The 15320-nt window shown below is 59.0% G+C and overlaps 1 protein-coding gene across 2 annotated transcripts in view; it reads left to right on the top strand.

The window, feature by feature from the left end:
- Nucleotides 1-3330: 3330 nt before the first annotated feature.
- KCNH6 (potassium voltage-gated channel subfamily H member 6) overlaps nt 3331-15320 on the top strand; it is a 32737-nt gene continuing 20747 nt past the window's right edge. For both annotated transcript variants that reach the window (XM_066567115.1, XM_066567117.1), the window contains exons 1-3: nt 3331-3408; nt 6432-6662; nt 14815-14970. In XM_066567115.1, the coding sequence (XP_066423212.1) occupies nt 3333-3408; nt 6432-6662; nt 14815-14970 (463 nt within the window). In that variant the 5' untranslated portion in view covers nt 3331-3332. The remainder of the gene's footprint in view (nt 3409-6431; nt 6663-14814; nt 14971-15320) is intronic.

Consider the following 15320-nt stretch of genomic DNA (forward strand, 5'->3'; position numbering starts at 1 on the left):
GAGGAGAAAAAGGAGGAGGAGGAGGGGGGAGAAGTAGAACTGAGTGAGGGAGGAGGAGGAGAGCAGGGCAGGGAGAGAGAGGATTACTGTTCAGTTAAATTAGAGGGAGCCCTTCAGCTGACTTGAACAGCAGGAGAATTTGCCCAAAGACCCCAATTTTTCCAATTTGGGATAAAATGTAAGCGCAGGATTAACTGCAAGCATATGCTTAAAACCCAGGGAATTGAAAGAAGTCTGGGCATAAAGTGCTCCAAAGAGGGCAGGGCATGGAGTGGCAGCTGCATGGGTGACCTGCCCCTACAGGGATGCACTGAGGGGCCTGGGGAGCTGTGAGGGGACTGCAAGGGCCAAGGGTGCACTGGGAAGCTCCTGGAGCTTAGTCAATAATAACCTGAAAGAGAATGACATGACTCAGCTCCAAATGCAAGGGCTGTGTGGGGAACAGGGCTGGCAGGAGAGGCTCTTCCACGCGCTGGGACAAACGCCTTGCTTGGAGAAAGGGGGATCAGAGGGGCCCCACAGCTACGGCTGGAGCAGGACAAGCCTTTCTGGGGTCCCTGCAGAGCCCAGCCCTGGCAGAGGGGCTGGAGGGACGGGGCTGTTCCCTGCCCCGTGCCCAGAGCTGTGCTGGTGCCCCCACCCTCCACTCTGGGCACCCCCCAGAAGGGCTCTGGGCTGGCACGTGCCCTTTCTGTCAGACACATCCTCGTCCGCGTGACGTGTCCATGAACATCCCGGACTGATTTATGGGATGAGAGGAGGGCAGGAGGCCAACCTTAAATCCTGACTGCCTGGTGATTAATAATCATAATTACTATCATATTAGCTGTAGTAGTAAGGGTTTGCTTTCCCCTGCAGAACTGGTCATCCAGGAATCTCAAAGAGGTTTTACCAGGCCAAGTGACCAATGTCCCTATTTTCTAAAGGAAATTGCGGCACAGAGCTGTCTCCCTTGAGTCACACAGTATATCAACAAGAAAACAGAGAAGGCAGGAGTCTGGACTCTGTGTCCCTCTCCCTCCCCCATGCTATTAAGCTGCATCTGTGTAATATAGAGCAAAACATCCTCCACGAGTCGCAGTAAATCACGGCAGAGGCAGTGTGCAGAGTGGATGGGGGGAGATAATGGGTTTTTCACCCTCTTCAACAATAGAACAAGTTTTTCTGCGTTAGGGAAGGCTGACTTCTCTGAGAGATGGAGATAAAAACAGCACTGAGCCTCCAAAATGGGCTGAAAGGGCACTTGCCTCACCCACTTGCATTGCTGGCCAAGGGACAGGAGGCAAACCAGGCAAACCATGCTGTGGGTCGAGTGCCCCACTGGCATGGCCTGGTCCACATGGACATCCCTGAGGTGCCCTGGAATATTAATTGAAAATCCCAGCAAAACACTTCTGTTGATGATAATGGACCATAATCCTCTTAGAGCAATTTCATGCCTGAAAAATCATGCATAACAAAATAATAATAGAAAGCCCCTCAGTGGACACTGTCCTTAGCAGTGGACACTGTCCTTAGCAGTGGACACAGGAGAAGAGGGTCAGCCAGAGTGGATTTCTCAGGAAGGAAACGGAGCTGGTCCCCCTTGACCTCCACCCCTGAGGTGGGCAGGGGAAGAACTGAATTGGGTCTAGGTCTGAACATCTGCTCTAGCAGTGCAGCATCACCGTGGGACCCCGATGTCCCACAGAGACCTGGGGAACCAGCAGGGCTCCCGTGCTCTACAGAGCCCATGGGGCTTTCTGTGACCCCAGAACCCTGGAACCTCCTGTATTCTCCATGCCCACCAGAGCTCCCAGAACACTCTGGACTCTCCATGTCCTTCAGAGTTCTCAGGACTCTCAGAACACTCCGTGTTCCTCAAGGATTTCCCGTGCCCGCAGAGCCCTGTGCCAGGCTGGGCCGTCCCGTGCCAAGCCCCCCGCCCCCAAAAGAAGCAGCCGGTCCCCCCTCCCACCCGCCCCTTCAGCACCACCTCGGCTGGACAGCGCCAGGTGCGGGGCCGACACCCCCGGCACCCCAGGAGCACCCTGACCTCCTCCTCGGAAACCTCTGGGAGCACCCTGACCTCCCCACCGGCATCCCCCGGCATTCCCCACATCCCGACAAAGCCCCCCCGCTCCCCTTCCCTTGCACCCCATTCCCACTCTCCGACACTCCCTACTCGGGCTGCGCCCCCTCCTCGGCGCCCTGTCCTCTGCTCCTGCCCCCCTGCACCCCCAGACGCTGCCCCCTCCAAGCCCTGCACCCAGCAGCACCCCCTCTGCTGCCTCTGCGGCTCTGCATCTCCTCCTCCGCCCCCGCACCACCCCCTGCACCTCAGCACCACCGGCACCACCCCCTGCACCCCGGCACCCCCTCCTCTGCCACCCCAGCACCCCAGCGCTCTTCATCGCTCCCTCCTCCACCATCCTCCTTCACCATCCCCACCCGTCAGCTCCCGGCGCTCCCGGTGCCTCCTCCTCCTCCTCCTCCTCCTCCAGCACCCCTCTCCAGCACCCCTTCCTTCACCGCCCCTTCCTCCAGCGCCCCAGCACCTTTCAGTTGCACTCCCACCAAATCCCCCCATCCCCAGCACAACCTCCAGCTCCAACACCCCGCTCCCTCCAGGACGTCCTCTGCCAACACCCCGAGGACCCCATCCCCACCCCTCCACGCCCCACAGGGATTCTCCCTCCACCCCCAAACCATCCCCAAAGCCTCTCTCACCTGTCCGCACGCCCTGCCCCAGCCCCTCCAGGCCCCCCACCCCCGCACCCCCAGCACCCCCCTGCGCCCCCGGCCCGCCCCGCGCCCCGCCCCGGAGCCCCCCCCGCCCTGGGGGCCGCTGCCGGCCGGGGCCGTGCGGCTGCGGTGCCGCGGGATGCCGGGGGGTCCGGGGGAGCCCCGGGGGCCGCCGGGGGGTGCGCGCTGCCCGGCCGGCAGCTGTTGCTGCTGACGGCTCCCCCGGAGCCTCCGGCCGGCCGGGGCAGCGGTGACTAAGCACTTTGGGGATTTCTACTCTTTATTATTTTATTCTATTATTTTCTCCCGCTTTCGAGCGGGTCCTCCCCCCTCTCTCCCCCGCTTCCCCCTCCCATCCTCATCTTCCCCGGCCGCCCCCGCCCGGGGCCGGGCGCGGCAGGGCGGGCGGAGGGGTTCCCCCTTCCGGCCACCGGGAGCATGGGAGCCCCGGGCCGGCTGGGCTCCAGAGCTCGGTCAGCCCTGGGGTGAGGCGGAGCGGGGCCGCGCCGTGCCGTGCCGTGCCGCGCCGCTCCGGGGCCGGGCCGCGCTCCCCGCCGCGCCCGCGGCAAGTTCCGCCGCTCCCGGGGCGCGCGGAGCGCAGCGGAGCGATGCCGGTGCGCCGGGGCCATGTGGCCCCCCAAAACACCTACCTGGACACCATCATTCGCAAATTTGAAGGACAAAGTGAGTACCGCACCCTCCGGTCCCGCTCCGCTCCCCCGCGGCCGGGGCGGCCCCCCAACTTCGGAGCGCAGCGGGGAGAGGAGGGGGGAAGGCGGGAGGGTGTCCCCGGGGGCACGGAGGCGCCCCTGTGACCTCCCGAGGGGGGAGAGGGGGGTGGGCGACAGCCCGGCAGTGTCCCCGCGGGTATTTATAGATAGGGCGACACCGGGGGACGAGCCACCCCGGCCTCAGTGTTTCCCCGGGGGCCGGGGACACCGCGACCCCCCGGTCCCCGGGCTGGGACGGGGTGCCCGGGCTGGCGGGGAGGGGGTCCCGGCGGGCTGGACGGGGGGACACGGTGTACCCCAGCGCAGCCGGGCTCGCCGCCTGTTTGCCTTCAACTCTGCGCTCTCGGCGGCCGCCGTCCCTGGTGAAACGTTGCCATTTGCTGTTGCTCCGAGTAATCCCTTTATATGAATTTTGGGGCTGGTTTCGTGTCAAATATAGCGAAAAGTCCGTGCGCATAGGGGAGCGCTGGGGTTTGCGTGTGGCTGGGTGGGGGCGCGGGGGTTCCGCTCCCACTCTCTGGGCGCCCCAACGGGGCTGGGTCCCCCCTACAATGCTGGGGATGACGGGAGGGAACCAGGGCACCGGGGTCCCCCAAAAACTGAGCTCGGGGGGCTGCTGTGGGGTGCCGGGGCTGTGCACCCCTCACTGCCCCGGCTCACTGTGGGGGGTTTTTTTGTGGGTGTCCAAGTTTCCCGAGTGGGCAAATTCCTTGGCGCTGCCATCCCTGCAGGCTCTGCGCTGCCTGGCCTGGCAGTGACTGACGTGACCCTGGGGATGGAAAGTGAGAAAAACTGTCCCTGGTTCCTATCAGTTCCCCCTGGGAAGCGGCGGCTGGGGAGCAGCGGGGCCACGCGGTGAGGCGTGACAGGAGAACACAGCCAGACCCCGCTCCCTGCCCGCTCCCTGCCAGCCATGTCGGGCACCAGCTGCGTTCTGCCCAAACATCGCCCCACGCTCCCCCGCGGCAGTTTCGTGCTGTGACAGGTGTTGGGAGACAGCAAACCAGCACACCTAATACATCTTTGCTACAGGCAATGAGTTCTTCTGTGCCTGTGGGTGCTGCCCTCACCCCCAGCACCGCAGCTCCCTTGGGTGCAGCTGCTCCTGGTGAGTCCCCGTTGCAGCCAGAGGGGCCCAGCTCTTCCTTGCCAGGGCTGGTGCAGAGCCCTGTACTGTGGGGCCAAGGGGAAATCTGCAGGTGAGAGCAGGACAGAAAACAAATTGGGGGTGAAAAAACCCCCAAGGAGACCTGGCTCTGCAGCTCCTTCCCATCCTGGTCGTGGTCACATCCCTGTGCTCAGCACAGCTTGCTCCGGCGCCCTGCCAGCCCTGTAAATCCTGTCCTGCGCCAGCCCAGCCAGGATCCAGCCTGGATCCAGTCCGTGGAGCTGACACAGGATGGGGACACTGCTCATCACAGGTGGGGAGTGTGCCCCAGGAGCAGGGCTTTGGGAGGAGGTCCCCTCCTAGTGCTGGCAAAGCAATTTGGATGTAGAAGGATCGGGAAGAAGGAACTGGGAAACGTTTGTCTGTGGTGGTTTGTGCTGTTTGCAGCATCGGCACCAGCACCAGCCCTGTGTGGGAAAGGGAAGGGTGCCAGAGTGGGAGTCCCCCAGAAAGGGCTACCAAGGGGCTGCCAGAGGGTGGAATGAGGCAGGAGACTTGTGCAGCATCCCTGGGAACACTGGTTTTACTGGGAAGAATCCTGCAGAGCTGGGACCCCGGAGGTGCCATTGGGGACAGCTCTGATGTGCCTGGGAGGGGTCCCCCCACCCCACCAGGTCCCAGCACTCGGTGCCACAGCTGTGCAGAGGTTTCTCTTGCATTTGGGTGAAATTGCCCATGAGGCTGGAGTGCAGCAGGGTTCTGGAGCACGCAAGCTGCAGATGCCATTCCTGGGTAATCCAGGAGATTAATTGGGGTCTGGGCTGGGAGGCAGCCTCCAAATGGACCCTCTGCTCAGACTTGCCTTCAGCTCCAGCCCGGAGCTGATGCCAAATGCTGAGGGAGATGGTGCTGAGGGGGACGTGCTGAGGGGCATTCACCACATGGGCATCCAGCCCCCTGTCACATCCCAGCAAACCTGTCCCAGAGCCCAGCACTCCCCGATATCCTTAAAAAAACCCACAAAATCAAACCAAATCAGAGTTCACCCCAAGATAAGGATGGAAGTGGCTCCATGTGGCTGGATGACGTGGGTTGTGCAGCACTGCCACACGCCCTGGCAAGGCAACAAGTCTGGCCCCAGCCCAGCCTGGGTGGCTGCAGCACCAGGAGGGAATGGGGCAGCACCACTCTCTGCCTCAGTTTCCCTTTTCCTTCCCTTAAGCACTTTACTTTTTGAGCACGGGGCCACAAAGCCCAGCAGAGTCTGGATTTCACCTTCAGCCCAAAGGCACAATTATCCTATAAAACATTAGGAGAATCATTAATGTGATGGGTTTCACCCCTGCTTCCCATGAAGCCAAGCCTTACACTCACTCCTCCTCTTGCCCCTTGCCTGACTTCAGTCAAATCTGAGCAAGGGTGGAAAGTCTCTGAGATAACTCAGGTCCCTGATAAGCTCCTGGGAAGGGACAGAGGCTGCAGCTCTCCCCTCTGCCTGCAGTGCCGGTCAGGGACAGATTGCCCATTAGACAGCAGGGAGTCCCCACACGCCTGTGGTGAAATGTCAAGGCTGCAGGGATTGGCCAATCCCAGCAAAACTGGCTCCACTGAGAACCCCCCTTTGGGTTCCCCCTGTCCCACAGTCACAAATTCACATTGAATTGGGGACACTTCTCTCTGAAGAGCAGAGCAGTCCTGGGACTGCGTGGGCTGAGGTCAGCCGCTGTCCCCCCACTGTCACCAGTGTCACCCGTCTCTGCACGAGCCCCACAGAGGATGACATCAAAAATCCCAAGCTCGCCCCCCACACCCCCGTGGGTCCCCACCACCCCTCTAAGCCTCGTGCTGCCTCTCCTGCCTCCCTGCAGACCGCAAGTTCCTCATTGCCAACGCCCAGATGGAGAACTGCGCCATCATCTACTGCAACGACGGCTTCTGCGAGATGTTCGGCTACTCACGCGTGGAGGTGATGCAGCAGCCCTGCACCTGCGACTTCCTCACGGGCCCCGACACCACCAAGAGCTCCATTGCCCAGCTCACCCAGGCCCTGCTGGGCTCCGAGGAGTGCAAGCTGGAGATCCTCTACTACCGCAAAGACAGTAAGAGCCACTCTGTGGGGCGGGCCGGCGGCGGGTGGTGGGAAGCCGGCGGTGGGACACACAGCAGGATTGCACCCAGGCTCAGGGCTTTGCTGGGAACAAACCCATGGTGGCTCCTTGAGGGATGGAGGCATCTCTGCTGTCATGGAGCACACTGGGACCTTGAGCAACAGAGGATGTTGCCAGATTATTTGGGAATCGGGTCATTTGTGAGCCCTTGGGGGTGGCTCGTTGCTCCTGGGACAAGCTACGTCATTGCTTGTGGGATCCCTGCAACAGGAATGAGAATCCATGGAGAAGCCAGGCTTGGACACAGGGCTCCCAGTCTGTGCTCTGAGATGAAATGAGACAGAACCCCCATCTCTGCTGAGAGTGGGTGCAACCAACAGCCTCAGAGCTGCCTTTCCAGTGAGCAGGATGCGGCTGTGCGTGCACAGATGGAATTACGTTAAGATGAAAATGAAGCTTTGATGGAAAATACGAGTGATTAGTTCTAATACGGCAGGAAGTTAAATAAATATTTAGTGCTTGATGCTGCAAAACAGCAGTGGCCAGGGCTCCCAGGGGCAGGGGAATGCAGGTCCAGTGCTCACAGGAGGTTAAAAATATGAAGTGTTTCCTTTTTTTAACCTATGGAGCTTTCCCATTGCTTCAGGTTGTATTGCTGGGAGTTGGCCTGAGCACAGGGCTGCACCCCAATCTGCTGGCAGCTCTCAGACAGCCAGTTAGAGGAGAACCACTGGAAGCAAAAGGAAGGAGCAGGCAGGAACCCTGGCTCCCAGCCCAGCACCCTATCTTGGGGGCTGGCACCCGGGTGTCCTGGCCTCCCTCCCAGACCCTATCATCTCCCGGGCTGGCATCCAGGTGGTATCAGAGTTATTCACTGGCAGCACCTCTGCGTGTTATCCTGGCGTTATCCCGGCAGGATCTGACCCTCTGTGGCGGCAGGATCCGGCCACTCGGTCGAGGCTCTTCCTGTGGGGCACTCCTGGGTGGAGAGGGGCCATGAGTGGTGCCAGGTCTGGGTGCAAGTCCCCCCCTTCAGCAGCTGCAGGGCCTGGCTGGAGCCCAGCACAGTGCAGGAGACACTCAGAGAAGTGGCACACGCTGTCCCCCTGCTCCCATCCAGTGCCAGTGGCTGTGCACTGGCTGTGGCAAGGACAGCATGTGCAGCCCTGGTCCATTTCCTCCCTCCCTCCCTCCCTCCCTCCCTCAGGATAGTTTCCCATTACGTCCCTGGGGACTACTTGGCTTGTGAGCCTGATGCATCACCGTGCTCCGTGCTTTGAAGCATTCCTGCTGGGCTCACGGGATGCTCGGTGCTGTCCTCAGAGCCCTGCTCTTCCTCTAGGCCATGGGGAGCTCTCATTGCAGCTCTGAGCTGCTTTCTGCTCTTTTTTATTAAAAAAGAGGGGGGGAAAAAAATAAAAAAAGCCCAGAAGCAAACCCTTCATGTCTATTTTTAAAACCCAGCCCCACCAGCAGCATGCTTTCCAATTGTTTCCCCCCAGCACTCAGCCTGCGACCGCTCGGCCCATTATAAATGGGTCTTATCGGCGAAGAAAAGGCTTTTGCATTATAGGGAGCTGCTGCTTAATTAGCCAGCGGAGCTCCGAACCTGCCTGTCCTCTTTTTCATACCAGCAGCACCAATCTCCAGCCTCGACCTGCTGTTTATTACTGCGGTACTCCCGGCTCTGCAGCTCGCGGGGTTGTTTCCTCGCTTTTCTGGCTGACAGAGGCAATATTAAACCCAAATTCTGCCCGTTGGAGACACCAGAGCAGGGTCAGGCTGGGATGGAGGGACGCAGGTAGGAAGGGGCCACCCAAGGGTGTCTGGGGTCAGGCAGGATGCTGAGTGATGGGGGGTGCCTGTCCCTGGGGACAGCCTGGCTGCTCGGTCCCCACCTGGATGTCCACGCTGTCATCACCTGATTATAATTATAAACAGAGACAAACGAGCCAGGGGTGCCAGCAGTGAGCCCAGCTCCAAAATGGAACCAAGAACCTTCCTGTGGGGGAAGGTGGGCCCAGCCCAGGCAGGGCAGTTGTCCCTCCCTGCCATCCCAGCCCCAAAAAGGCCTTGGAAAGAGGGAAGAGCCCGTTGGCAGCGCGTGTGGGCTCTAATCCCCAGCTCAAAGCTCGGAGATCAGTGAAAAGTTAATTTCCTTACAAGATGCTACACAGCTGGAGCTGGCCCAGACAGGGGGGTCAGCACGGGATCAGCTCTGCCACAGCAAGGAGCAGCCATGGCCCCCAGCCCTGCAGACACACTGTCCACTGTGGCCAGGGCGAGCTCAAATCCTCCAGCATCCCCTGAGGATGACACCAAGGAGCTGAGCCGCATCCAGGGTTGGTTTTTTGGGGATGTGCTTTGCAGTGAAGCCACTGGCCAGGGCTCACGGGGTCCCCAGAGCAGGAGGTGGCCACAGGTGCTGAGTGCCACGGTGCCAGCGTGGCCTGAGCAGCAGCAGCTGGTGGCACTCGCTCTGCTTAATCTGCGTGAATGCGATGCTGATGAATATGAAAGGGGAGATGTGGCTGTGACAGCTGGAGCAGCTGGTGGGGCAGCCCCAGCCCCTCCACCCTGTCCTTTGCTGGGCAGAGCCCACAGCTTGTCCCCTCCAGCCGCAGTTCGTGTCAGTCCCCATGGAACTGGGATTAGGGACTGGGATCAGGCCAGCAAACTCATAACGCTGGTGCAGAGGCCAGGGTTTTCCCCTGGGAGGGTCAGAGAGTGATTGGGGTGCCCTGTGCCTCTCAGCATATCCCCCCAACAGCAATGGGGGGCCTGAGCACGCAGCCAGGCAGGCATGGCTTGGGAAGTGCCACCACACCCAAAGGGAGCAGGGGCACTCATGGGACACGTCCCCTCTGTCCCCAGCCCAGGGCACATCCCTGGCACTGCCCCGCTCCAGCAGCTGCTGCCTGGAGGCCTGGCTGAGGCAGGGGGATGATCCAAGCAGGGTTTCTCCATGCAGCTTTGTAAACAGCAACATCTGACGTGCCCAACGGGTGCACTGGGAGCAGGAGGGCAAATCCCACCAGCAGCTGCTGCATCCTGGCACTGTCAGGGTGCTGGCAGCCCCAGGGAGCCTCTGCTGCTGCCCCATGGTGGGGTCAAGGCAGCACTAAGGGGACTTCTTGGGTGTTGGAGGAGTAGGAAGGCACAGCCAGCTGCCAAACCCCAACCCCAAGTTGAGCTCTTGGCTTGTACAAACCCATGGGGTTTATGCCAAGCTAGGGCTGTTTGCTGCTTGCTGTTTGCTTTAAGGGTCAGTCTGTGACCTCGGGAAAGGGATGGACAGCAGAGCCCAGCTCCAGATGGGAACTTATAAACATCCCTCCTCACAATGGCAAAAGCTCTGGTCCCAGAGATCCTGCACTGCAGAGCCAGTTCTGCCATCCTTGGCACGGCTGTGCTGCAGCTCCAGGCGCCCCCATTGCCCTGGCTGCGCCCCAGGGCCAGTGTGACCAGGCAGAGAACTGGAAGAGACATTTTTCATCCCCACAGATGCTTTTTGCTTGGACCTGATGTCCTATGAACAAAAGGACAGGCCCAGATCATCCCCAGCACCTCCAAGAATGCTGCCTGGAGCAGGCTTTTTTTTTTCTTTCCTTTTTCCTGAGATCCCTGCCTTGGCAGAGTTAAGATGCATTTTGCCAACCCACTGGATTGATCCAGGACCCCTTTTGGCTCCTGGGGACCAGAGCATCCTTCCACCTGCACCAAAAGCACCCTGCTAGGCTTGGATCTTTCTAGTGGCAACATTTTGGTGGGTACCCTCAGCCAGCCGACACTCCTGATTTTCCTTCCCCGCTGCTGCTTCCAGCCAGCAAGGCCTGTAAGCACACAAATCCCTGCACAGGGGAACCTCTGTCCCGCTGATGTTACTTAATAAGGTCATTTTTGCTGTCTTGGTGTCCTGGCAGGTTTCAGTCTCCTGATGCCCTGTCTGGGTGTGGGGAGAGGGGCCAGGGCAGAGCCTGAGTGTTGCCCATTCCCTCTCTGTGCAGGGGATGCAGACCTGCAGGGGCTCACCCGGCTCCCAGGAGTGACCAATCTCCCACTAGCTCAGACTCTCTCTCCATTTTTTTCCATCCCCGCCTCAGGGATTTGCTTTAGGGCCTCCCAGCAATCTGCACTTCCCTTTGAAGTTCCACCCAGCCCCGACAGGGATTTATCCCAGGATGGGAGCACAGCTTGGTCCTCCAGGCTCCTCTCTGGCCCCAGAGCACAGCTCTGCTCCCATTCCCGTCCCCTCCGTGCCCTTCCCAGCCCCTCTCCTCTGCTCCTTTATATAATCCCACTATAGCTTTAGCCACTCTGCCATGAGACCCTGCAGATTAAATCTCCTGGCCTGGGGAAGAGCTCCAGGCACAGATTAATAGCTCTCTTTTTTAATATTCATAACAATGCTGGCTTGTGTCCGGCTCTGGAAACCCCCGTGTCCTGTTGATTAGTTTAATACTGATGATACTGATGACAATGCTGATGACAAATGCATTAACCACTGCTGCCTGCAGGGGATAAGGGGACAGGGAGGGAGGGCCCCCAGCAATGACATTTTTAATGTTATTAAGTGTTGGCTTTTATCAAGGTCAGAAGACACGGTGGGTCAGAAAGCACAAACCTCCAGGCACTCACTCACTCAGCTTGGGGGACCTGGGTGCTGGAAGATCAAACCAGAAATTTGGGGAATACAAACCAACCACGTTGGCTGTGGGACCCTCCAAACCAGCATCCATGTCCTACCCCACCTGCCAAGCCCTGTCTGCAGCCCCCAGGCTTATTTGGGCTTATTTGGAATTATTTGGGGTTCATGGGGTTTATGTTGGTGTATATGGGGTTTTTTTAGGTGTACTTCAAATCAGTTGGGGTTTTTTGGGTTTAATTTGGGGTTTTTTTTTTTGTTTTTTGGGGGGTTATTTGGATTTGTTTGGGGTTATTTGGGGGACTTTTAGGTATTGGGGTTTTTTGGGGTTATTTGGGTTATTTCAGAGGACACTGACAGAAATTTAGGGAATACAAGCCCACCACGTTGGCTGTGGGACCCTCCAAACCAGCATCCATGTCCTACCCCACCTGCCAAGCCCTGTCTGCAGCCCCCAGGCTGGGTTTCACCCCCCAGATGGGCACAGGCACCCTCATGCTGGTGGCCACAGAGCACAGGCAGGTTGTGAATCCCCCCAGGGCTCCTCCAAGAGATCGTTTGGTGGCTGGATAAAATTAGATGGATGGAGACAGATTAGCTGAACAGCTGAAGGGGAGATGGATGGGGACAGTGGACTGAGGAGCAAGGGCAGGCCTGAGGTGCCTCCTGGGGCTGGCTCAGCCCCTGGTGCTACAGCAGGGCCTGGTGTTTGGGTAGAAGGATGGGGAGGCTCAGCCTTCAGCAGAGCCCAGGCTGGCTCAGCACAGGGAAACTGAGTCAGGGCAGAGAGTGCCACAGCTCTCCCAGCTGCAGCCTCTCCACAGAGCTGGGGGTACCCCAAATCACAGCTGCACAGAGCCCAGATCCTGGGGGAATGCCCTGTCTTTGGGCCAGGCTTAAGGGAATGTGCTGCTCCCATGCCTGACCCTGATACTCCCTCATTCCCTTGACACCTCCGTGCTGTGAGATGTGGGTTTGAGCAGGGCTGTGCCTGTTGGGGCCACTTTTGGGGTGATTGCCCTGGTTTTGGAGGGGGATTAACTTTTGGCCAAGCCCGAATTGGCCAGGCAGTTAGACTAGATTATTGCTGTAGTTCCCTCCCAACAGAAATAGTCTATTTTATTTAATTTAAGAAGGGATCAGTGAGGGGCTCACAGTGACATTGGCCAGGGCTGCTCAAGCTCAGCACCTCCCAGATTTGCAGGATCAAACCAGGCACCAGCTGCCACCCAAACCCACCCCCAGCCACCTCCCAGCTGCTCCTTATATCCCTCCAACTGGATGTAACTGGGCCCAGTTTTCAGCTGTTCAGCACTGGCCATGGGATTAACCCTTTCCTGTGCCACACAGGGCCTGCCAGGACCCAGCCCCCCTGAGAACAGCTCAGAGCCCATCCCCTCCCACTGCCACGGAGCAGCTTAGGAAGGACACCTGAGGCAGTGAAGGAATGCAGGAGGGCAGAGCACCTGAGCCGGGTTGGGCTGCCTGGATCAGAATTCCCAGTCCAGGGGGAAGCATGGGGTTGATGGCTGCCCATTCCAGTGAACCTTGTGGGTTCCAGGAAATCAGTGATGCTTCAAAACCACCCCTGGGGGAGAAAAAACCTCCTCATTTTCTAACACACCAAAGGAGAAAACATCCCTCCCCTGTGCACGGCCCCTGCACACACCAGTGCCAGCATCGACACTGGCAGAGCTGTGGCATCCTGGGGATGGCACCGTGTCACCCCACTGGGCACGTGCCACCTCACTCACTCAGCAGCACTTACAGGGCGTCTCTTCATCTAAAGAGCCCTAAAAATCCTGGTAAAGGGAGGGAAAGGAGCTCTCTTCTTCCTGCTCCACACAGAGGTAACCTGCCACGTGCCATGCGGTCCCCCAAACAGCTTTACTGCCAAAAATCCACTCTCTCCTCCCCAGCTCGCACATTTAAGTGGATTTCCTCTCCCTTTGGTGAGCAGTGGAGAAAGAGAGAGAGAGGGAGAAAGAACAAACGAACACATCACAGCTGCTGGGGTCTTTGAGCAGGTTTCACCGCGTCCGTTTCTTTCCCGTTCTTGTGCCTGTGTGTGTCCGTGTATGTGCACATCCCTGACGTCACGGCAGATTTTGAAGTTGCCCGATGCCGGCCATCTGCTCCTGATTACGGGAGGCCCTGAGCTCCTTAAAATTATACGCAGGAAGGCCGGCATGCCCCTCCCGGCTGGAGCGCGGCCACGGCCGGAGCGGGAGCGCCGGGTCCGCATCCCTGCCCGGCCGCTGATCCCTGGGGAAAGGCGGGATCGGCGATCCGGGCAGGGACGTGGCTTGGCTCCCTGTCGGCTGCAGCGGTACCTGGCTGCTCCATCACCTCTAGGAGTTTTGGGAGAGGAGCCTGGGGGGGTTTTACATACGCTTCCCAAAATCCCAGAGGCCTGGGGACTGCCCAGCCTGCTCTGCATGGGATGGAGCATTTTTGAGAAGGGGTCTCGCTGGAAGTGGAGCTGTGGAGTCCCCTCCGTGAACCCCCCTGCATTGCTGGATCTTTTCCATATTTAACACTGGCTTGGGCTGGAGGTGCTGCTGTGGGGCAGGACCTGTGTGCGGGGTCACAGGGGACATTTGGGGTCACCAAGAGCATGGCTGTGCTCTGGGGGTGTCACTGGCAGGGGCTCTGGCTCAGGGGTCTTGCTCCCATCGCTGCCAAAGCAACAGCACACAGCTCAAGGGAGGGACTCGGTGATTATAGGTTTTTGGAGGATTTGGTGGGAATAAAGCTGGCAAAGGAGGTGGGAAACCACCCGTGTCCTTCGCTTGGTGCTTTGGAAAAGACCTGCAGGTGTTTTCAGTTGCCTCTAATTGCAGACTGGTGCCTGGCTGCTGCACAAGGAGAGCCACAGGGTCGAGCTGACATCCAACAGGAAAATCCCTATGGACATATTTGGGATGCTCCTCACAGCCTCCATCACTCCCAGGACACTGAGCCAGTCCTTGTGCCCCCTTTGTGCCTCAGTTTCCCCGTGGCAGGAAAGGCAAGGCCATGCCTGGCCACTCCAGGCCTTTAGGGAATGTCCTTGGGGGCTGATCCCACCTGGTCCTGCTGCCCACGTGGGCTCACCCCCATTGCCTGCATCCCGTCCCCAAAAACTGCCTGGTGATTGCAGGGCAATTAACTGCAGCGTGATTACAAGCAGGATGCTTAATGAGGTTAAACCACTACCTGGGACTTCCTGAGTTCTTAATTACTCACTCTTTAATTGCTGCTCTCAAGTACATTAATATAAATGACTGTCTGGGACAGAAAAAAGAGATGTGATCAGTGTGATTGGGATGCTTCAGGGATATGGCCCTTTCCCAGGGCTCAGATCATCTTCCATGCCCTCCACTACCCATCAGCAAGGATTACGCCCATCAAAGTGCTCAAACCCCCACTTTTCTGCCAAAAGTATTTGGTGCTGGAGGGGAGGGGGAGGTCAGGGTCTCCTGAGCAGCCCCCCCTGAGCCTATCTCTGCTCGGCAGCGTCGTGTTTCCGCTGCCTGGTGGATGTGGTGCCTGTGAAGAACGAGGAAGGCGTCGTCATCATGTTCATCCTCAACTTCGAGGATCTGGCCCAGCTGATCGCCAAGAGCACCGGGCGGAGCCTGCACCAGCGCCTGTCGCACAGCTGGAACAAAGGTGCGTGCCCGGGGGCGGCGGGGCCGGGAGGGCAGCACCGCATCCTCACCCCGGGGCTTGCTGGGGAGCACGGGGGGACTCAAGGATGCCTCAGAGTCTGGGCAGGATCCTGCATGGGAAGAGGTTTGTGGTTTTTGCACAGCCGCAGCTCTGCCTGCTCAGGGACTGGCCCAGCCAAACCCCAGCTGGATGGGGAAGGGCTGTTTGAGCCAGCTGGGCTCCCCTTGCCCTCACAGCTGTCTGCAGACACTTCCTGAAATCCCAGAGGCCTGGGGAACAGGGCTGGGGACTGCCCAGCCTGCTCTGCATGGGATGGAGCATTTTTGAGAAGGGGTCTCGCTGGAAGTGGA

The sequence above is a fragment of the Molothrus aeneus genome, chromosome 28, assembly GCF_037042795.1.
Source record: "Molothrus aeneus isolate 106 chromosome 28, BPBGC_Maene_1.0, whole genome shotgun sequence".
Lineage (NCBI taxonomy): Eukaryota > Metazoa > Chordata > Aves > Passeriformes > Icteridae > Molothrus > Molothrus aeneus.